This window comes from Canis aureus, chromosome 2 (genome assembly GCF_053574225.1).
Source record: "Canis aureus isolate CA01 chromosome 2, VMU_Caureus_v.1.0, whole genome shotgun sequence".
NCBI lineage: Eukaryota > Metazoa > Chordata > Mammalia > Carnivora > Canidae > Canis > Canis aureus.
The window spans coordinates 85876714-85900714 of record NC_135612.1 but is presented as its reverse complement, the minus strand read 5'-3'; the positions used below and the strand labels follow the sequence as shown (position 1 = coordinate 85900714).

General features: G+C 42.7%; 1 protein-coding gene across 5 annotated transcripts in view; it reads left to right on the top strand.

The window, feature by feature from the left end:
• Window positions 1-8539: 8539 nt before the first annotated feature.
• The window catches only part of ZCCHC4 (zinc finger CCHC-type containing 4), a 44633-nt gene continuing 29171 nt past the window's right edge, over window positions 8540-24001 (top strand). For 2 of the 5 annotated variants that reach the window (XM_077880743.1, XM_077880752.1), the window contains exons 1-5: window positions 8540-8695; window positions 10120-10238; window positions 11003-11085; window positions 22560-22835; window positions 23275-23355. In XM_077880743.1, coding sequence (XP_077736869.1) covers window positions 8563-8695; window positions 10120-10238; window positions 11003-11085; window positions 22560-22835; window positions 23275-23355 — 692 coding nt within the window. In that variant the 5' untranslated portion in view covers window positions 8540-8562. Of the gene's footprint in view, window positions 8696-8814; window positions 8943-9682; window positions 10239-11002; window positions 11086-22559; window positions 22836-23274; window positions 23356-24001 lie in introns of those variants that run through there. The other 3 variants (XM_077880767.1, XM_077880761.1, XM_077880777.1) reach the window with 3 other exon arrangements.

Sequence of the window (24001 nt, the reverse complement as noted above, 5' to 3'; positions counted from 1 at the left end):
AGTTGAGCCCTCTGCCTTCCCCTATACCTGCCTAAAGGCAGGACAGAGTTTGTCAAGATGCCCCCCTTCCCCCCCCACCGCCACCTGCGACAGTTCTAGACTCTACCATCAGTCTCCCCATATCCTTGCCTTCCCACGGCCGGTGCCCCTGGAAGCTCAAAGTCCGTTGCCTTTATCTGGTCACGTCTCTAAAAATACACTGTTCTCTTGTTAGGATGCCCTGTAGACCTGCGCACTAACCAGCCCGTGGCACCTGTTCCTGAACTTCCTGCTTGTTCTTTTCTCTTGTTAATCTGCCTCTTGTTAGTCTAATTTACGGACCGAGGGCCAAGGCCGGAGAACCCAAGGTGGGTAGAAGGAAAAGGGTTTTTTCTCCTTCCTCACCAAGGTCAACCAGATTCTAGTGGAGCTTCTAGTCATCACCTGGGCAGGTATCCGAGTCTCCCCTGTGTGGATGCCTGTGTTTACTTATTTATAAAGTCCTCGCTTTGCCTTGCGCTGAGTGTTTTCCACGCTGGACCCCTCCCAGTTGCCCATCGGGATCTGCTTCCCGTGTTTCTCCTCCTGCTTATGCCCGGGCGGCAGGTGCACGGACGTCACCGACAGGCACCTCCACATGTCACCTCTGGCTTTGCCAATAGGAGCCCCTGACGGATGAGCGCTCCGAGGCCCAAGGGAGGAGAGCGAGGTTGGAGAATTCATCCCCCGGCTCCTGCCCTGGGGGCTTGTGATGGTGACCGAGGCCCTGTGCCCTGCAGGGCTGCCCCTGCCCTGTCTCCCCTTGGCCTGTAGGCCTAAGAGTGGGAATGGCTCCCTGCTGTTCATAGGCCCCAGAGAAGGCACAGTCCCTGGGGAGCCGGACGGAACTCTGCCCCCAGCTGGTGGACAGTCCCCTTATAACACTGCCCTCAACGTCCCCACTCGGGCGTGCACCTGTTCCTGCCAGGACCCTGACTGTCCCGCACGTGATCTCACCTGCCAAGCCGGACCATGGATATGATCCCCGTAGTACACCTGAGAAAGGCCCGGAGATATTAAACAGCTTGTCTCAACTTACACCACTCATTTTCCTTGTTTTGTTTTTTAAAGATTTTATTTATTTATTCCTCAGAGACACAGAGAGAGAGAGAGAGAGAGAGAGAGACGCAGAGACACAGGCAGAAGGAAAAGCAGGCTCCCTGCAGGGGGGTCCAATGCAGGACTCGATCCCGGGACCCCAGGGATCAGGCCCTGAGCCGAAGGCAGATGCTCAACCACTGAGCCCCAGGCGTCCCTCCAAAGGAATTTTTATATGTTAAAGCAGACTTCAGGCTCCTGGGGGTCGGCCTAAGAGTACCCGTTGCCCTCAGCAATGTAGGACCGAGTAGGCGGTTGAGGCCCTAGAGGAAGGTCCCTCTGCCTGTTTCAAGGACTTGCAGTGGGCTGTAGGCAGTAAGGAAATTTAATAATTTTTCTTCTGCCTTTGTTCCCCACATCAGGAAAGGCGTTGTGACTCGATCGTCCCGCCCGCCCCTCACCAGCCTGGACAACGTTGCATTACCTCTGTGGTCCCACCCTTTACCTTTTGTCCTCTTTCCGTAAAAAAGGCTTTGTAGACCCTCTTGACTGCCTTAAAATGAAATTCATAGATAATATAATCTACCTAAAGACCTGGTTTTAAATAAAATGTGTAACATGTCTTTTCTTTTTTCTTTTTTTTAAAGTAGGCTCCAAGCCCAGGGCAGAGCCCAACGTGGGGCTTGAACTCACAACCCTGAGATCAAGACCCGAGCTGAGGTCAAGAGTCGGATGCCTGGCCGACTAAGCTACCCAGCTCCCCTGTAAAATATTTTAAAATAAGAGGACAGTCACTTAAAATAAAACATGTGTTTCGTATGTAAACACTTAGCATGACCTCATTGTTATAACAAAGTAGTGAGATGCACATACTTTCTTATAATGAGTATGCTTGGATTTAAGAGAAGTAACACAAAATTCAATTTTTTATTTATGCAGGAGATTTTATAATCGGAGCTAAATTAGGAGAGTCCCGTGGGGTCACTACTAAAGTGGATTCCTTTTTGTTTTGTTTTTGTTGTTGTTTTTTTTTTTTTTTTTTGCTAAAAATTATTCACTACCCCTCCACCTCCAGGGGAGAATACTTTCATTTTTCCATTTTTCCACCCGTTGATTTTTGGGCTTGCCAACGTGGTCTGCTTTGGCCAAGAGGAACAATGGCAGACAACTGACCTGAGGCTTGAAACATGCTGCGCAGTGGGAATCGCCCTCTGGTACCCCCACCATTATCACGAGGAGAGTTTCTCCCCGGGGTGAGATGCCTGGAGCAGACCTGAGCCCAACCCAAGTGTGAAGCCCAGCCCAGCTGACCCAAGTTTGAGGCAGAACCGCCCAGCTGAGCCCAGCCAGGACCAGCCAACTTCCCGCTGACCCAAGATGCATGGGGGCGAATGACTGCTGCTTTAAGCCTCTTTCTTTTGGACTGGCGTGTTACCCAGAACTTGCTGACCAATACAGTTTGGTGACTGCAAAAGCTATAAAGGCAGATACAGAGGCTCTGTTTGGGGGACTCAGATGACACGAGCCATGTTGTTATCACTCATGTGAGTTTTCCACAATGGGGCATGCTTTTTTTTTTTCTTTCTGGGCAAAGCAAAGTATAATTTCCCCCTTAATACACAGCAGGTGCATTCCCAGCGTATTCAGATATTTTACAATTATAGAAAATTATTTTGTGTTTGTGTAAATCAAAGTTGGATTCTAGGTTCAAATGAGTAGGAAAAGGTTATTCACCTCCCAAAATGTCTTTCCAGATTTTCATTGCACGGGACTGTGCCAACTGTTACAGATCATTCGGCACCTAACCCCTACCCTTCAAATTCCCTCCAAAACCAATGACAACAAAAACAGCCCCACCTGTTTCCAGAATGCTCCCTGGGAGGTGGCATGGTTCTTGTTGGAATCACTAGATGAAGTGACTCAGTGGTCCCTTCTGGGTCTGATTCTAATTGTCACTTACCCAGTAAATATGTATTAAGTGTCTGTCCTGTGTTAGTTATGGGGATGCAATAATAATGCACAACCATTGCTGTCCAAGGGGTTACAGTGTAGAGGGAAACACCAGCCAGCAATTAGGCAATTTTGGTGTGGAGCGATGATGCAAACCACTGAGGCACATTCGGGCTGCTGCAGGAGCATCTCAGGGGAGCATCTGACCCGATTTTGGGGGCTCGGGCTCTCCCGGAGGAGGTGATATCTAAGCCACTCTGAGGGAGGACTAGGTGTTCACTGGGTAAAAGGGTAAGAGGGGGTCGGGGGGGGCAGGCGGGAGGCTCCATCCCAGAAGCTGAGCCTGCGGGACCCTGAGCGCTGGGCTCCCAGAGATCTTAGTTCAAACCCTGTCTCAGCTCTAATCCTGAGCCACTAGAATAACTGAGCTTCTTAAATTGCTCATTACATTCCAGGCATTTTGGGGAGTGCTCTTCATGGATTCTTTCTTCTATTTGTTCTATTTGTAATTTCTTATAAAGATTTATTTATTTTAAAGAGAGAGAGAAGGGGGAAGGGGCAGAGGGAGAGGAAGAGAGAATCTCAAGCAGACTCCCTGCTGAGCGCAGATATTCCCCCCTCCACTGTCCCCCAGCCCCTGCCACACGGAGCTGGATCCTGCAACCCTGGGATGCAGGATCCAGCTCCTGAGCCAAAATCAAAAGTCAGATGCTTAACCGACTGAGCCACCCAGGCGCTGCCTGGGTTCTTCCTTTTAATCCTCCCAACGGTCTTTATAACCATCCCTCTGCTACGGAAAGAGAAACTGAGGCACAGAAAGGTTAAGGTTGCCCGAACTAAGGAGCGGGAGCCAGATTGGAACCCAGACAGCGTGACTCCAGGGCCAACGATCCTTGCTCACTCCTACCTGCATAACCTCAGACCCTGTTCCCTCATGTGCAAAATGAGTCTGACAACAGCTCCTGGGAATTGATAGATGGGTGAAATGTTTACAGATTTAGGGCACTGGACACATGGGTGGCATTTTTTTTCCAGTCATTTATCCAAGTTCAATCTTTCCCTTTTTAAGGGAGAAGCATCATAATCTGGAGAGTATATTGGTGTATTTAATTTGAGTTGCGAATCACATTTTTGAAACCCAAAGTGCCATTTTTAAAAAAGCCTATGCTAAGGTTACGTTGGATTGCAAAAAAGGAAAAAAAAAAAACACAAAATGCAAGTTGCCTAAGTAGATGGGGGTTTATTCTCACATTAAAAGAAGTACAGTTAGACCAGTTCCTCCTACCGTTTCGCCTTCTGCCTCACGCTTACCGCAAGGTTCAAGAGGGCTGCTGAAGCTCTGCTCGTCACACCTGCATTCCACCGGAAGGGGGGACAAGGAGCAAAGAATAAGACAAATCTCCCAATGGAGTCAGTTCCTTTAAGGATCTTCTCTGAAGCCCCACAGAGGGCTTGTGCTTAGTCTGGGATTGGGATTGAGTGATGGTGGGGTACAGGAGGCCCCCCGCCCCCCGCAACGTAGGCAAGGCCGACAGGCTGGTCACACACCAGAGCTGCATCAGGCTGAGGATCGACTCCGACCGTGACTTCTCTGCCTCAGCTCGGCCCTTGCCCTTTCCTGCTCCTCTCACTTCTGCATATTTTTCCGTCCAAAGACCACTTGTAAAAGCACCTGCACCCCAGGCTGTGTGTGCAGGAACCCCATGTTCTCTTTTTTAATATTTTATTTATTTATTCATGAGAGACACAGAGAGAGAGAGAGAGAGGCAGAGGCACAGGCAGAGGGAGAATCAGGCTCCATGCAGGGAGCCCGACGTGGGACTTGACCCAGGACTCCCGGTACTGGCTTTGGGGCGGCAAGGAAGACGGGTCCCGGGACGGGGCGGGGGGTGGTGGCGGAAGAAAGAGGGGAGGAGGACGGTGGGCACAAGGACAGGGCCTGTGGCAAGGAGAAAGTAGAGCAGGGCTGGCGGGTCTTGCCTGACAAAGGGTTTCAACACCTCTTAGCCCACGGAGAGACCCGTCCCCTATTAGGGCTGCAGCCGTAGAGCCATAGAGCCGGCAATCTTGGCTGGAGTTTATAGAACCAACCCCAACTCAGACTGGCTCAAGGAGACAGAGGAATTTTTGACCCATAGGAGTGAAAACTTCAGGCATGGCTGGATCTAGGTGCTCATATACTGTCCTCACACATTCCTGTTTCCTAGTTCTGCTTTCCTTTTTTTTTTTTTTAAGATTTTATTTATTTATTCATGAGAGACACACACAGAGAGAGAGAGGCAGAGACACAGGCAGAGGGAGAAGCAGGCTCCATGCAGGGAGCCCGATGCAGGACTCGATCCCGGGTCTCCAGGATCACACCCTGGGCTGAAGGCGGTGCCAAACCGCTGAGCCACCCGGGCTGCCCTTATGCTTTCCTTTAATTGCCTTTTCTTCTTCTTTTTTTATTGCCAAGGCAGGTGCTCCTTTTGCGGTGGGAAACCGCGACACCCACAACCACCACAAATGCCAACATCCGCGTGGTTGCCGCAGTGAAGGTGCTTCGGGCCGGATCCTACTCCCGGCTCCACTTCTTCACCCCCGCCCACGCCCTTGGCCGTGTTCAGAATGCTTGGCCCCCTGACTTGCCCGAGCCAAAAGCACACGGTGGAAGGGACAGCGGGGCCCCGAGCCCGGGCCTCGACGCCTCCAGACGCCTGTCCCTTTCTTCTGATTCCTGTGCTCCTGCCATTCCCACGAGGAAGGCACGTCCAGGCGGGCGCACCGGGTCCAGGAGGAGGATGAGAGACACGTGGGGCTGAGCCGGATGATCCTGCCAAGGGGACCCTGGACAAGCCAGTCCCCCAGGCCCGCCAGGATGGGAAGGCCCAGCCCGTGTGCCACCTGAAAGAGCAGCATGACAGGTGCCACTACGATGACAACATCTGCCTCTTGCGGTCTCTTCCCCGCCCCCCGACGTCCGCGCAAACCCAAGCCGGTCCCTCTGGCCCTGTGGACGCTCCCACCACATGGGCTTAAAGTGGAGAGGGTTGGCCTCCCAAGGGAATCGGGGTCTGGTGCACAGGCAGGCTGCTCAGGCCTCACAGCGACATGCTCCTCGGGCTCCCAGCCTGTCTCCGCAGTAGGTCTGGAGGCTGGGGTGCTTGTACCCCACTACCAAAGCAGGGGGCAAGCCCTCCGGGTCCCTGTGGGAAGCTCCATGATTTGTCCACATCCTCGGGGAAGGGGGTCACCGAATCGGGCCCGTCTTAGTGGCATCAGAGATTCCCCTCTGCAGGATGGAGAGGCCTGGGCCCGGCTCTGCGCGTAGGCCTCGGGGACCTGCGTCCAGCTCCGCCGCTGGTTTCCCTTGAGCATCCTGCTATGTCCCCCGACGTCCCTCCGCTCAAGGATTTTCCTGTGCAGACACACAATAAAAAGAAATATTCTCAGCTTCTTGTTATGAGCCCCTATCTGGGCCCCTCTCAGCAAATATTCAACACGCATGACTTTTACTGTGTCTATCTGAATACTGAGTGAGTGGTTTGTTTGTTTTTTTTTCTTCCCCAAATTATCTCCCAGAAAAGAGGGAACCGCCTTATTTCTGAAACCTTCAAATCCTCTGCCACTAAGGAGTACTCTCTCATTTGCCTTATTTGGGTCAACCGTCGTCGTACTTTTACTGTTTGGGGAAGGTTACCTGTGAAGGCCGCAAATCCATACTGGTTTGGCCTGCTCCTACAGGGCACCCCACAGACTAATCAGAGTTATTGAAGAGAGAACCCCAAGATGCAGATTCAGTGACTGTTTTCGGTGGTGTGATTTCACGAACTCAATTGCAAACTTTGTGACGAAGACTTTCAAAGGTCACCAATCTGTACCTATAAGACATTTTTAAAAAAAGAGACTGTATTTATTTGAGAGAGAGCAGGAGCGAGCGAGAGCACAGAGGGAGAGGGAAGCCGACTTCCCGCCGAGTGCAGCGCCCAACGTGGGGCTGCGTCCCAGGACCCAGGGGGCAGGGGCTGCGCAGAAGCAGACGCCTAACCGACTGAGCCACCCTGGAGCCGCTGAAATTGTGTTAAACTTGTACGTGCAGTAAACCCGGGGAGGCCTGACAGCTTCACTCTGTCGTCTTCTTAACATAGTAACACAGTTCCTATGTTCATCCAGATCTTTGATTATTTTTTTTCATTTAGCATTTTGTAGCGTTCTGCGCACGAGTCCTGTACGTGTTCTGTTAGATTTACACCCAAAGATTGCATTTCTCTGAGCGGTGCTAAGTGGCGCTTTATTTCTAGTTTGGGCGTTTGTGGGATCATTCCCGGAACATAGCATGATTGGTTCCCAGATGTTTGTTCACCTGCCCTCTTGCAGCCCTGCCGAACTCAGTTTCGGCGGGAACTATTTTTGCAGATTCCTTGGCATTTTCTATGTAGACGATCATGTCATATGCAAAGGGGGGGGCAGTTGTATTTTTTTTCTCTGTCTCTGATGCATAAATGTCGATAGATATGTGACTCTATCGTGCAACTGGAAGCGCTGCCCAAGTGGTAGAAGAGGACAGTGTGACTCTGACTTTGGGAAAAGAAGAGCATGTTTTTTCTCAAATGCGGTTGCTGCAGGTGTTTCTATGGTCAGGGGCCGGTGGTGGTGACGCTGCCCCTTCGGCCTTAAAACCCCACCAAATCTCTGCTCCCAAGAGTCATCTCATCTGGCTGTATTCCTACGAGAGGAGACGAGGAAGCTGAAGAAAAGGCTCCAGTAAAGAAATCTATGCGAGATACTCCAGCCAAAAATGCACAAAAATCAAACCCGGAATGGAAAAGACTCAAAACCATCAACACCAAGGTCAAAAGGTCAAGAATCTTGCAAAACAAAAAACAAAACAAAAAAAAAAACAGGAAAAGACTCCCAAAGCACCAAACGGCCCTAGCTCTGTAGAAGACATTAAAGCAAAAATGCAAGCAAGTATAGAAAAAGGTGGTTCTCTTCCCAAAGTGGAAGCCAAGGTCATCAATTATGGGAAAAATTGCTTCCGGATGACTCAGCAAGAGGCTATTCAAGATCTCTCTCTCTCTCTCTCTCTCTCTTTTTTAAGGGAAAACATTAATTTTATCAGAATTTGAACAAATGTCGCACAAAGAAAACATGTCGACAAAATCATATGGTGGCACAAGAAACCAACAAAAAAGCAACCAAAGATGTGAAAAAAGAAATACAAGGTGGAAAACCGTTAAATATCTCAGGATCCAGTGTAGAAACAAGAGATCTCGGCTTAAACACCAAACGAGCACAACCATAAAAGAAAGCGCTGCTGTTCGCGCTGCTGTGCGGGAGGGGCTGAGGGTAGCGCAGAGCCTAGGTGAGCCCATTGCACAGGTCCGGTAAGTCGCCCGCGCGCCGCCCACGCCCTGAGCTCCTCGGCTGGGGCCGCGGGGCGGGGCGCTGCCCGACGGCGGCGGCCTCCGCTCCTCCTGGGCGCGAGGGGGCGCTGTGCGTCGCCGGGCGGCGCGGCGGCGCTCTGTCTCGGCCTCCTCGGCTTGCACTGGAGGCTTTCGGGACGGTGGCGGGAAGATGGCGGCGCCCAGGGCCGGGCTGGGAGCGGGAGCGGGAGCGGGAGCGGGGGTCCCGGGCCGGCAGGGGAGCTCGGGGGTGGAGGTGGTGTTTCCCTCCGAGCCCGCCCCGCCCGCCCCGCTGTGCCCCCACGGTGGGTGCGCGTCCGGGCGGCTCGGGGCTGGCGGCTGTTTAGCTTCCTCCGCCGCACGGCGTGGGGGGGGCGGGCTCGCGGGTCCCTTAGGCGGCGGCCCGCGGGGGGCTGGGGGGAGGGGCAGGCCGGGGGCCGCCGCCGTCTTTTCACCCTAAAACCTGAGGGACGAGGGTGGCGCGAGGGGCTGCCTGGGCCCAGCCCCGGTGCCCCCGGTGTGGGGGAGGCGGCCCCAACCCCGACAGCTCAGGTTTTCCCCAGAAAGGCGGCCCGGGAGGAGGGAGGAGGGAGGAGGGAGGAGGGAGGGGGCGGCCCGGGCCCCCGAGACGGCCTTGCCGTCTGCGCAGCACAGTTCTCTCTCTCTCTCTCTCTCTCTTTTTTTTTAAAGATTTTATTTATTTATTCATTAAATAAACAGACCAATTTTCTTTTTTTTTTTAAGATTTTTTTTAAGATTTTATTTATTTCATGAGACACCAGTTTCTTTTTTTAAAGATGCTTTTTTTAAGATTTATTCATGAGAGACCACTTTTTAAAAGATTTTTAAAAAGATTTTATTTTCTCATGAGAGACCATTTTCCCTTTTTTAAAAAAGATTATTTTTTAAGATTTTTTCTGTTTATTTATGAGACCAGTTTTTTTAAAGATTCTTTTTTTTTTAATTTATTTATTCGTGAGAGACCAGTTTTCTTTTTTTTTTAAAGATTCTTTTTTTTAAGATTTTGTTTATTCATGAGAGACCAGTTTTCTATTTTTTAAAGGTTCTTTTTTTTAAGATTTTATTTATTTCATGAGAGACCAGTTTTTTTTAAGATTCTTTTAATATTTATTCATGAGAGACCACTTTTTTAAAGATTTTAAAAAAGATTTTATTTATTTATTCATGACAGACCAGTTTCCCTTTTTTTAAAGATTCTTTTTTTTTTAAATTTATTTATTCGTGAGAAACCAGTTCTCTTTTTTTAAAGATTCTTTTTTTTTAAGATTTTATTTCATGAGAGACCAGTTTTCTTTTTTTTAAGATTCTTTTAATAAAAAAAAATTCTTTTAATATTTTATTTATTCATGAGCGACACACAGAGAGAGGCAGAGACACAGGCAGAGGGAGAAGCAGGCTCCATGCAGGGAGCTCCACGCGGGACTCGATCCCAGGTCTCCAGGATCCCACCCTGGGCTGAAGGCGGTTGCACAACCGCTGGGCCACCCGGGCTGCCTAAGACCAGTTTCCAAGAGTAATGTCTTGGGTCATCAGTGCCTGAATGGGACAGGAAAGAAAAAAAAGTATTTAAACAGAGTGATGGGTTTAATCACGACAAGTTGTGCATAACACCAAATCAAGTTTTATGTAAAAGCATCGAAAACTAGGAACCTGATGTACACGACTGCTCTTTGACATGCTTTTTCCCCCCCTCCTGTTCCAAAACTAGGGCCCACACTTCTGTTCGTAAAGGTGAACCAAGGGAAAGAAGAAACGCGGAGATTCTATGCCTGCTCAGCCTGTAGAGATAGAAAAGACTGTAATTTCTTTCAGTGGGAAGACGAAAAGGTATCTCAGCTTCGTGGACGCGCATTTCCCAATTTTTTGATGTACGTGACAATTTGCAAATGCCCAAACCGGTAAAAACACGCGCAGCCTGAGCATTAAACGAGGTGAATGTCTTCAGAAGAAGATGAAGATAGGCTGGGGTTTGTGTTTGAAAGACTGGAGTTGATACACCTCTGAGTACTGACGTGAACAGCTGTCTCCAAGACCATTCCCTTTAAAGACACTGAGGTGTCAGTACTGGGTGGCCAGTCCTTTATTGGCAAATACAGATTTATCCCTAAACAGTTTAGGTTGTGATCAGTCCAGGCAGTGTTTTAGAAAAAAAAAAAAAAAAACACTTTTTTTTTTTAAATGTGTATTGAGCATCCTTTATAGAGCTACCGTATGATCGATGAAGGTGCTTAGAGATACAGTTATGAGCTTGGTATCCTCTCCAGGTAAAGTTTCAGAAGGTTCTGTCTACAAAAATTTCAGCTTTGTTAGTCTTGTTGGGACAGACACAGTCGTGTGTATGACTCTTCCGCACACCTGTTAAAATCACCGTGTGTGCGATAATCCCTCAGTGCTTTAGGATGTTAGGTTCGGCATCCTACTGCTCTAGAACTTTGGCAGCTTAGTGTGTTTTGTTTTTGTTTTTCCCTGACACAGATAGACGCCCGTTTACAACATTAAGCTGCGGTAATTGGCTTCTTAATGTCAGGGTGTGATACCACTGGGACGGTAGTAAGGTTGGTCTATTAAATGGCATTCTTATTCCTTTCCAGTTGTCAGGAGCTAGACTTGCTGCCCGAGAAGCTCATAACCGAAAATGTCAGCCTCCTCTCTCCCGAACGCAGTGTGCAGAAAGGTGCTGATGTGGTGTCATTTTTATGTATTATTTTTGTTTTGTTTTTCTGTATGCCTTTGCATTTACTTTTTTTTTTTATTATTATGGTAAAATATATATTGCATAAAATTTGCCATTTTAGTAATTTTAAGTATATAGTTCAGTGGTGTTGATTATATGCACAGTGTTGTGCAGTTTTCACGATTACACTTCTCCAAAACCTTTTCATCACCCCAGACAGAAACTCTGATATTATTAAGCAGGGACTCGCCATTCCAATTCCTCCCAAACCCTGAAAAGCTCTATATACTCTATGTCTCTATGGTCTCGATTACTTTAGCTGCCTCATATAAGTAGAATCTTATATTTGTCCTTTTATGCCTGGATTATTTTATTTAGTGTGTTTTCAGGATTCATCAATGTTACATAGTACATATCAGAACCCTGTCTTTTTTATGGCTGAATAATGTTCCATGATACGTGCACATACCACATTTTGTTGACCTGTTCATCCATCCATCAGTGAACACGTGGGTTGTTTTCACCTCTTGGCTCTCATGAATAATGCAGTGAACATTGGCATACAACTATCTGTTGGAGTTCTGTTTTCAGTTCTTTTGCATATGTATCTACAAGTGGAATTATTGTATTATATAGTAGTTCTGTGTATAGTTTTTTAAAAAAATATTTTATTTATTCATGAGAAACACAGAGAGAGGCAGAGACACAGGCAGAGGGAGAACCAGGCTCCCTGTGGGGAGCCAGATGTGGGACTGGATCCAGGATCCCAGGATCACGCCCTGAGCCAAAGGCACACACTCAACCACTGAGCCACCCAGGTGCCCCTCTTTAGTTTTTCAGTTTGGAACCACCAAACTCTTTTCCACAGTGGCTGCACTGTTTTACATTTCCACCACCAATGTACAGGGGTTCACTCTCTCCACATCCTTATCAACACTTATTATTTTCTTTTTTTTGAAATTATCTTAATAGTTGTGAAGTGATGTGTCATTGTGGTGTTGAATTTTGGTCCCCTAATGAGTATTATCTTTTCATGTATGTATTGGCTATTTATGTATCTTTGGAGAAATGTCTGTTCAAGACCTTTGTTCATTTTTAATAGGATTGTAATTTTTGTTGTTGAGTTGCTGGAGTTCTTCATATGTTAACGGATCTTACGTTCTTAACAGATAGACAGTTTGTATGAAGTTTCTTCTACACTGTAGATTGCCTTTTCACTTTCTTGATGATGTCCTTTGATACACAAAGAGTTTTTACTTTTTTTATTTTTTAAAGATTTTATTTATTTATTCATAGAGACAGAGAGAGAGGTAGAGACTCAGGCAGAGGGAGAAGCAGGCATCATACAGAGAGCCCAACGCGGGACTCCATCCAGGGTCTCCAGGATCACGCCCTGGGCTGCAGGCGGCGCTAAACCGCTGCGCCACCGGGGCTGCCCCACAAGAGTTTTTAAATTTGATGGAGTCCAACTTTTAAATTTTTGCTTTTGTTTTCTTTGCTTTGGATGATACAGCTAGTAATCCATTGTCATATCCACTATTATGGAGATTTACCATATTTCTTTTCTGAAATACTAAGAACTAAAACATTTTTTGAAAGCTGTGAACATATCTTTTTGAGAGTCTGCATTGTTGAAAAATGTTTTTTTGGGTGACTGGGAATTGAATCCTAGATTTAATTTTTTGGAGACTTGTGAAAAGCCACCTCCTCCTGTGTCATAGGGCCTTGTTCGTATGTGCTGGTAGAAGCCCTTTAAGAAGCCCCTCGTCTGGGATGCTGGTGACAAATAGGTTTTTACTCTAAAGTCAACTCCTTTGGTTACCTGGACTGCTGTGTTTGAAGGATTCTGGGGTCTTGTCTATGTTAAGTGGAAAGGAGGAACTGGGCTCTATTAAAAATATCTTTCTTGAACTTTTTACATTTTGAAGTCTTTTGATAGAGGAGGCTGTTTCTTAAGATAACTTGAACACTCCTTTTTTTTTTTTAAGATTTTATTTATTTATTCATGAGAGACACACACAGAGAGAGAGACACAGGCAGAGGGAGCAGCAGGCACATTGTGGGGAGCCCGATGTAGGACTCGATCCCAGGACCCCGGGGTCACACCCTGAGCTGAAGGCTCAACCGCTGAGCCACCCAGGTGCCCAACTTGACCACTCCTAACCAAAGTACTTTGTCAGTGATGACTACTTAATATATGGAAATGCAATAAAAAACAAAAAATATTTACAAGGGAATTAATGTAAATTGAGCACTGCCGTGAGCCGGCTCATGCTCTGTGTTAGACATGAGAATTATTTAATCTTGCTAAGGTGGTTTACTTAGATGAGAAAATTGAGGCCTGGAGAAATTGAGTGTCTTCATTAAGCTCTTACTACTAGAGTGACTTAGCAGTGACTCACACTTACACCTCTATTCTAAAATGTTATTTTTAAACATAAAAGTAGATAATGATTAACATATGATGGGTAATGATTTAAGGAGATTTAAGAAGGTAGATAAAATGTGAGTAATATAGGGATATGTCATAATGAGATTATCATAATGATACAAAATAGAATATCAAAGATGCAGAAAGTGGAAAAACATCCACGGTTTCTCCCTTTGAACTGATCATCACCTTGTTCATTTTGTAGTGTTTTCTCCTAGCTTCTTTTTACCTGTGCCAAAGTTTGTTTTACAAGGGTATAGCCTAATGTATATATATAATCTCTTGTCCTTTGGCTTACAGATTTTATCTGATAAGCCTGTTTTTTATGTTATGACATAAGGATATTGGTGATTCAATTAAACTCTGTAGGAAAATCTAGATGATCTTGTTTCCTTGTGTAATAAAATTTTAGTCTGGAGCTAAATCATTGTTCTGTCTTTGTACTGCCAGAGTATGGTTTTTTGATGATAATTTTTGAGATTCATTTTTCATGTTAATTAGAAAATAAAAACACTGGCTAAAATGTGGAGTATTAAAGAATTTTCAAGAGGCCATTTCTTGGAGGTCATACTTTCATCTGTAATCTAGTGCTGATTCTTGAGAGCGTGTCTTAATAAAATAAATTTCAACATTTTAAATCATCTGTAACCCATAACCTTGGATTTTGTTGGCCAAGCTCCCTCCCTCCCTCCCTCCCTCCCTCCCTCCCTCCCTCCCTCCCTTCCTTCCTTCCTTCCTTCCATCCATCCATCCATCCATCCATCCATCTATCCATCCATCCATAATCATTCTTTGTTGAGGGCTCAAAAAAACCTTGAAATGTTAGTAGTGGAGTTGAAATATGCAAAGATAATGCACTGCTAAGAAGGATGTGCTAAACGTAGAAAATATTTATAGAAAAAACTGAGTGTTCTGGAAAGTCAGCCGTAATACAGATACCTCATGCCTTCACTGATCGGTACAGTTTAAGGGCATGAGACTTGAACAGATTTTGGAGGATGGGGAGAAGTTGAAGCTTTCTGAAAGTTGAAGTGAGGCTTTCATGGCCTCATTTTGTGATGGATGCTGTTATGCTTTCTTATAGACTTTCTGTGGAGTAAAACATTTGAAATCTGTCATTCCTCTAAAAATTTATAATTTTGGCTTTTTAAAATCAGAGGCTTACTAACTTATTATATGTTAGTAAGTTACCTATTCTCTGAGGTGAGAAAATTGAGACTGGCAGTTCATCCTCATGTGAAAATGAACCTAAGGATGATGTATTATTACTCGAGACTAATTGTTTTCTAAGTTAACTTTCTACAACTCATTTATAAATTATCTTATGAAATAACTACTCCATTTGAAAGTATTAAAATGCATTTCAGTATAATTCCTATTCTGCAATGCAAACCTTCATCTGTCACTGTGGAGTAACAATAGGTTTTCATTGATAATTTCTTTTCCAAATTGTTAGAAAGGAATTATGGTAGCTAGCAAAATAAATTAGCCTATGTTACTTGATTTTTATTATGGAACTGGTAGTGCTGCACAGATGTCTAGGTGCTACAGAATAGGATTTGATAATCGTTTTTTTAATCTCACTCTTTGAACCATGCTTTATATTTCATGTGTTCAGTTGACAGATTTACATTTTGTGTCTGAGATTTGACTTTCTTATAGTTTTTAGCTGCCTGTTAACGCCCTCAAATGTTATTTTATTATGTAGTATGTTGGCACCTTATTGTGACCTATGAAGTCTTAGAGAAGATATATTTTAATGCTAAAATAAGCATTAATTTATGTGCATCCATATAGTTTTGCTCAGTTGATATTTCATTTCGTTATGTTTTTTTCTGAGCTCATTTAAACTCAGATTTTCAAGGTCTGCTATTAGGGGAATGCCATAAACATAATTCGTCTACTCCAGGAAAGGCAAATGGAACATCAAATGGAGATCAATAAAAATGACATTTCAAAATGCTAGCCTGCAGTTTGTGAATCATGCTGAGCCATGCAGCAGAATGAATTTCTTCTGCCCCGGGGTATGTGTAGAAAGTACGAATGGGAAGGAGCGCTGAGTAATCCTCAGCCTTTCATGTGCCTCCTACCGAACTTCTAAAATACCTTGTTTCCGAAAGTTAAATTTAAAGCAATATACTTGAATGATTATGATATGATTTTGAATAGAAAGAAAAGGTTAACAAACTAGCAGGGAAGCTCTCTGAGGAACAATCCCCACAAGACACAGAGATGTGCAAGTGGAGGTTCATTTAATGATACTTCTCTTTTCCTTTGTTTAAAAGTAATTAAACTTGGTGCCCTCAGTGCCGGTAGAGAGTCCTGTGTATGAGCGAATTGCGCACCAGTCCGTCATGGTTTTGAACCTTCTTCTCTTCCTGGTGATTTGGCAGCTTCTCCCCCTCAGCTGGCATCGCCTGGTGAGTGATAGGCAGTCCTTCTGATTGTGTTTAAGGAACAGAACTTGACACAGCTTTATCCGTGGGGATCTTGCTTCTCCTTTTTCCTGCAAAGCCCTTGATCGTTGCCATTCTTTCAACGTTAGTATTTATTTTCCCGATATCAATCATAGGCTCTATTGCTCCGTTTTAGCTCCTGACTGCACATGTAATACCTTTGCATTTTGGGACTGAAATCGTAGGTGGTGGCAGGGACACTGGAGTGTGGTGGTAACAGTGGCTGTGCCGAGCCGAAGAGGTGACAGCATGAAGGGCCAGGGGAGGTTTGCACGTGGGGGGACCATCCTGGCTATGCCATGACCCCCGTCTGGCGGATGGCATTATGTATCATATCTCAGTGTCATAGATGCTAAAGTGTGAAAACATATGCGTCTTACAAGTGATGAAATGGGATGGTGGGGATTTGCTTTGTGATCCGTCTGACGGGTAGACTTCTTTTAATGGGTAGACTTAGTTCAGTTGCATGGTGGACATAATAGATGTGCTTGGTCTTGATTTTGCTGTATTATTTTATGCTTTCTGGTTTTCTTGCTTCTCTGCTCCCTTTCACTGTGTGGTGTATATTTCCTTTTTTTAAACATGTATTTCTTCTATTTTTTTGTTCGTACAATTGCCTTTGTAGCTTTTTATGCTATATTTAATCCTTTTTTTTTTTTTTTTTTAGATTGCCTTCTTACATCTAAAAATGAAAAATGATGGACTAGTATATTTCATCTTCCAATCTCTCTACAATCACTATCCAGTTCTGGTTGATTATTTTTTTTTAGGGATAACCTTTAATGCCTTTGAGTATTGCTTAGAACTCTTACTTGGTTTTTCAGTTTTAAATGATATCTTTTGCCCTTTGACTCTATCACATGAGAAAATCAGTATACTACTATTTCCCACTTTTTCTAGGACTTCCCCCCACATTTTATATTTGGATTTATATTATTTTTATTTATTTATTATTTTTAAAAATATTTTCTTTATTCATGAGACACACAAGAGAGAGGCAGAGACACAGGCAGAGGGAGAAGCAGGCTCCCTGTGTGAGCCCAACATGGGACTCGATCCCAGGACCCTAGGATCATGCCCTGAGCTGAAGGCAGATGCTCAACCACTGAGCCCCCCAGGTGCCCCATATTATTTTCATTTTTACTGTAACTGTAATATCCATATTGTTCTGTTTTTATTCTGTGGTTAAATGATTTCAGTGCTTACTGACAGCCCTTTTGCTGTAATTCCTTCATTTATTTCCTATTTGGCTAAAATTCATCCTCTAGTGGTTTTTTGCTTTTTAAATAGAAGTCTCCTATTAATCAGAAATTTTATTTATTTAATTTTTTAATATTTTATTTATTTATTCATGAGAGACACAGAGACACAGGCAGAGGGAAAAGCAGGCTCCCTACAGGGAGCCTGATGTGGGATTTGATTTCAGGACCCCAGGATCACGACCTGAGCCGAAGGCAGATGCTCAACCACTGAGCCACCCAGATGCCCCTTAATAAGAGATATTAAATCAAAATCCCTATGTGGCTATTGTATGGTTCCATTTATGTGAAATATCGCAAGCAGGCAAATCTGTTGAGACAGGAAATAGATCAGTGGTTGCTAGAGGTTGGGGATTGGGGTTGGGGAATGAGGTGTGACTGTAGATGGGTACAGGGTTTCTTTTTGAGGTGATGGAATTGTTCTGGAATGAGCTTATGGTGATGGTTTCCTCACTTCATGAACATTCTAAAAACCACTGAATTGTATGCTTGAGAAGGGTGATTGTATGGTATGTGGACTAAATTTTAGTAAACAAATAAAATCTGTATGTGGCAATGGAATCAAATAGTTCAAAAAACCAAGTAGAGGTTTTACAAAGAACAACACCCCTGTCTCCACCTGTGTATTTCTCCCTCTCCAGAAGCAACGATAGTCAACCCTTTTGGCTAATTATTTTAGAATTTACCTTCCTGTCTGTGAAATACAAAACATGCTTGTGTTGCTTGTTCTTCATTTATCAAGTTTTGAAGTTATCTATTTTCTGTGGAAGATGAGAGTTTTTCTTTTTCTCCTCTCCTACCCTCTCCCCTCCACCTCTAATCCCCCACTATAATCCATACCACTTTCCTACCCTATTTGTTATATGGTTATGTCATAACTTGATTAAATTCATATTTTAGTATTTGCATTATTATAACCATGTAAGTGCTGCTCATAACTAAACCACGTAATAAAACACGTTTTTTTTTTTTCTTTCCTACACAGCTTTTTGTTTTCTTTGGAGTTAATAATCTTGGATTTTTTTATTATTATAGCTGCTATTTGCTTATTTATGTGCTTATCACTGCTTCAACTGCAAACTCCCTGCCAGTTGTCTGAATCTTTTAAGAACATTCAGATGTACCATAATCCATTAGTTTCATCTTCTTAGAGAAATCTGTCCTAGGGCTTTCAGAAATGCCCCAGTCTGGCATGGTTGCCCTTTCTGCCTGGCATTCAGTTCTCCTGCAGTTTCTTTACTAAGGACCTAGATTATATCACTAGATAACCTGAGTTCTTCCAAGTCCTCAAATATTTGTTTACCTCCTTTATTCTTGAGTGGCACTGATCCAGCTATAAGATTATTTAGATTATATGTTTTCTTTGGGACAGTTGCAAGATTGCTTCATGTCCCCCAGAGCAGTACTTCTTAAATGATCTCTTTTAAAGAATCAGTCGTTTGTTTGTTTGCTTGTTTTATATTCTTGTTTTTATTCTCTACCCATTAGGATTAGATAACTCTGTAAATAGAATGAAAATAAATTACTAGGAAATAAAATGAAAAAAAGAAAAGACATACAGACTACAAGCCCACATTTTTTATTAATTCGAACAGACAGAAAAGTACTCTGTTTAAGTGGTATAAAAATTTCTAAACACATACTCTTAATATCTATCTTTGTCTCATCGGGAACTGGTAATAGGTGACTGCCAGCACCGGTGCATGGCCACTCTGTGAGGAACACTGTTCTAGAGTTAAATTTGGTATTGAAGTCTGAGGCCAACCTGATTTTTACTATCCAACAATTCTGAAATCTGTGTTTCTGAAAATACTTTTATCTGTGCTGATGCTTGGTGGATACCTATGCAGATGATGGAATTCTAGGTTAGAAATCTTTTTCTCTCAGAATTTGGAAGGCAGTGTTCCATTTACTTTTGTCTTCATTATAGGTGTTGAAAAGTTCAAGTTCAGGAAGTTCATTCTCAAGCACATAAATAATCCGTGACCTGTTTGATCCCTCTGTCATTTTTTTTTAGAATCTTATTATTCCTACAAGTATGACATTTCATGATTACCTGTCTTGCTGTGAGTCTGTTATATTCTGTTTTGCTGGGTAGTAGGTTAATCTTTTCAAACTGGAAACTCATGTTCTTCAGTTCTGAGAAGTTTCCCAGATTATATATTCCCACTGCAAAAGAATGAAAAACCAAATCGCACACAACTTTGGACTGAGTACAGCCTATTTCTTGCTTAGTATTTTTCTGAGGTCATCTTTGCTTATTTTTGTTGTGTTTAATTACTGCCTTTTATTTAAAGCACTTTTTAAAGCCTTTTATTATGGAAAATTTCAGACATGCACCAATGCAGAGAGAAAAGTATAAAGAATCACCTACACCCACACCCGGCTTTATCACTCATCAATGTGTGGCTAATTTTATTTCACCTGTACCTTCTACCCTGACCTCCAGGGTTGATATTATATAATTTTATCCATAAATACTTTACGTATCTCAAGAAGTAAGGCCTCAATTCAGCCACAATTTTTTCAAAATTATTTCTGCCATTTTCATGTATTTTGGTTCCTTGGTATTTCATTTTGGATAATTTCTGAGGCTGTGCCTTCATATACGCTAATCTTTTTTCTGTAATGTCTAAATTGCTGTTAATCCTATCCAAGGTATTTTTCAGCTCAGACAATTAAAAAAATCTTTAAAATTCAATTTGAGTCTTTTTAACATTTTCTATGTTTTTACTTAATAGGCTCATGCTTTTTTCTACCATTTGAACATATGGGGTATAGTCCTAGTAAATGACACTCATGTCTCTGTCTACTGATTATAGCATCTCTGTCTTTTTTTTTTTTTAGATTTTATTTATTCGTGAGAGAGGCAGAGACATAGGCAGAGGCAGAAGCAGGCCCCCTGAGGAGCCCGATGCAGGACTCGATCCCAGGACTCCGGGATCACATCCTGAGCCAAAGGCAGATGGTCAACCACTGAGCCACCCAGGTGCCCTCTGTCATTTCTACTCAATTTGAACTGATCTTTTTCTCTCCGCTAGTCATGGGTCATGTTTCCTGTTTCTTTACATGCCTGGTGGTATTTGATTCATTGCTGAGAGTGTCCATTTTACCTCATTGTATCCTGGGTATTTTTTATTCCTTTATGTATTTTTGAGCTTTGTTCTGGAACACCGTTGTTGCTTGGCTATAGTTTGATACTCTTGAGCAGGATTTGGCAAACTACAGGTTGCAGGCCGACTTTAGTCATGCCTGTTCATTTACATTGAATCTGCAGTTCCTTTTGTGCTACAATCACAGAATAGGATGTGACAGAGAAACCAGATGGCCTGCTAAGCTCAATATTTATTACCCAGTCCTGTACAGAAAAGGTTCATTGTCCCTTGCTTTTGAAGACTTATCTTTAAGCTTTCTGGCAAGACTAGAGCACCTTTGGGGGTAAGGCTAATTGCTCTCCCGTCCTGAGGTGGTTACCCTTCTCAGCGCTGTACCTGATGCTTGTGTTTCGTGAGGTTTCTCACTTGGACCCGCTGGTAGACAACCATTGTGTACCCTGTTGGCTATCTGGTGATTATTCCATCTGTTCCTTTCCAGTGATTTCTCTCCCTCACTCTGGGTACTTTCTTCACATGCATGGGCTGCTCAGTCCTCAGCTACAGACTTGAGGGGAGTCATGGCAAACCATGGAACGCTCTCTCTTGCTTTCTGATTCTCAAGTGCTCTGCCCTGGGAATTATAGCTGCCCTGGCCTCTGGCACTTCTCTGCTCTGCCTCATGAGTTCATTGAGCTGTGTTTGGGCTCTCTGTCCCCGTGTTGCCAGCCCTCCACAAGCAGTAAACCAGGTAGGTGTACCCACCTACTGGGCAGGTGTACCCACCCCCTCATCTCTTCCCTTTTCTTGTTCACCGTTCGGGCTGCCAGTTGTCCCATTATGTTACAGCTGTACTTTCATATCTTTTGTCTGTTTAGAAAAGGTTTTAAGGGGCAGGATGGTGAATCTGGTCTCTGTTACCCTATCAGGGATGGATGTGGAAGTCTTTAGCCCTTAACATTTAATAACAAAAGGTAATAGTAGCAAATTCAGTGTTTCTGTTGTCAGAGAACGTACTGGTTCTTTTTACCACATTTTGTGTCTTAGGAGCCCTTTTCTCTCCTGACATTCTTACTTTGAATTACTATAAAAGTTTCCTCTAATATCTCTTCCCTTTTTCTTTCCAGCCGTAGATAAAGCTGTCAGAAGCACAGTTATCATGGAAATAGAAACATTTAAATTACTGGCACGATAAGCTTATTTCTTGCTGTAGCCATTCAGAATATCGATTTGTCACTGCCTTGGGTGCTTTGAAGTGAAGCTGTGCTTAGATATAAAAAGTTTTAAAACCCACTTTGATTCTATGTGAAGTTCACAGTTTTTACAGTGCAGTTCTAGAGGTTAGTTCAGTTGAAACCATGTGACTCTCTTCTCAAACTCAGAATCCTTTAGTGTGGTATTTGACATGCTTAGATTTTTAGACATTGCCGACCTGCTACAGGCCTCAATAATGTCATTTGTTTTTCTTTAGTTTTCTTACCCTCATTTCATAGCTGGTACTGCTATGCAAAATCAGCAGTTTTAAAATAATGTACTGTGATTATTTTCTCCCTCTAATTATCTCTAATAAAATGAAAGAAAAAAAAAACCCAAAGTGGTAACTTTGATATCAGATAGGATGTCTTGGAAGAGATCAGATGGGCTATCAGTATTTTTTTTTTTTTTTTTTTTAATGCTTTGGATATTGTCTTGCTGTTTGGGGGTTGAGCTTTTTCAGAACTGCTTCCCTTAGTGCTGCTAAGAATAGAGGAACTTTGTAGGAACATTTTTTCTTTTAAGAGGTAATTTTTCTTGCTAAGTATGCCATAAAAAATTGAAGAATGATCTTAATTTCTCATTTTAAAATGACTGTCATACTGAGCCAGACTATTTAACACTTCAGAGTTAGGACACATGGATTTGTCAATAAATTTAAACATGATAGTAGACTCCATTACTACTAAGTTGTTTGAGTAATATATTATATTCACATTTTAAATAGATATTGATCCTCATTCAGTGACTGAATTGGAGCATCTCAATTCTTATAGAATTGCTGATTCTTTTCTACTTTGTAGGTATGCAGCCAGACATAAATTCTAGTCAACATTCCACAGATTTTCCTTAACCTTTGTTTCTTTACACAGTACTCTTAGGAAGTAATAATATTTTTTGCATACTAAAAACAACAAAAAGAAATAGTCTTTAAAACAACAAACTTGTAATATATTACCTTGTGTTTAATTATGTCTTGAAGGTACTTGAAGTTTATTGAGTTGCCCTTGTCTCAGAGAAAGTTTTGTCAAAGATGTCAGCAGTTGCTGTTGCCAGACGATTGGGAGAAGCATCATGAGCATCGGGTAGTAGGTGATATTTCTATCACCCAGTTAAGAAGGCCCAGTCAGCTTCTTTATCCATTGGAAAACAAGAAGACAAATGCCCAGTATTTGTTTGCTGATCGGAGCTGTCAGTTCTTGGTAGACCTACTTCCTACCCTTGGATTCACAAGAGTGCTCTGTGTTGGAACACCAAGGTATGCTATATATTTTTTAAAAACTTCTACTATTCCCACTATCTAAGCTGTAAGAAAAAATAATCAAGTAGTTGTTTGCTATGTTCTGGAACATGGCATACAGTTTTAAATATACAAAAGAAGTATAAAGCATGATCCCTCTCTTGAGTTTGTAATCTATATTACATTTGAGAAAAAATCCTTACAGATTTCTGATAAATGATAGGAGATTGCTTCTGATTTGATTCTTAAATTGTTTATAACTTTAGAGTTCTCGTTTTCAAATAAGTTCTACATTGGAAAAGCTGAAATCTTGGTTATATCTGCCAAATTCTTTTCAGTGTTTCATTGAAATACTAGAAATACCAGGAGAACATCAGTGGGATTTTTTTGGTTTATTTGCTTATTATCTATGGCGTTTCTAATTCCTTATTAAGTTTGCTTTCATTAATTGTTTTAGGTTACATGAGCTGATCAGATTGAAAGCATCAGATGACAAGAAATCTAACATTAAAAGCCTTTTATTGGATATTGATTTTCGGTAGGTTTATAGAGTATGATACTTATTGTCATTCATTGTCATCTGTTTCTGTTTAATGTTTTTCTCTTATTAATTATTACTTATTACAATCCTCTAACATTCAGAGTAGTAATTGGTTAGAAGCCACCTTTTTAGTCATATAAACCCCCCTTGTAATCTTCTGTATTTCCAACAAGATGGCAGTGGATTTCTTTTTTTTTTCTGGATATGCTTCCTAAATTTTTTCAATGAATGTGTCTCATTGACTTGGGCTTGTAATTTAGAGATAAATTCTTACTGAATGAAATTTCTCTTCATACACTTATTTTTCAAAGATAATTCTGAACTTCTTCAAGGATTTTATTTCATCATGATGTTTTAATATATTTATTTTAATACTTATTTAATATGTATTTGTTTTTAATTTATTTTAATTCTTTCAATATATTTTATTTTAATGCATTTTATTTATCCTAATTTATTTTAATATATTTTACAAGATGATGTGCATATTGTCTTTCATTGGATGTAGCCTAAAATCAAGGGAGTGCCACCAGGGAATAGACAGGTCTTAAAACAGAGGATTAATGAATAGATCCGAGTCTGTGGGACAGGGTTAGAATTAAATGGCATCTGATGTGTTGGGACAAACGGAGATGAAACTGGC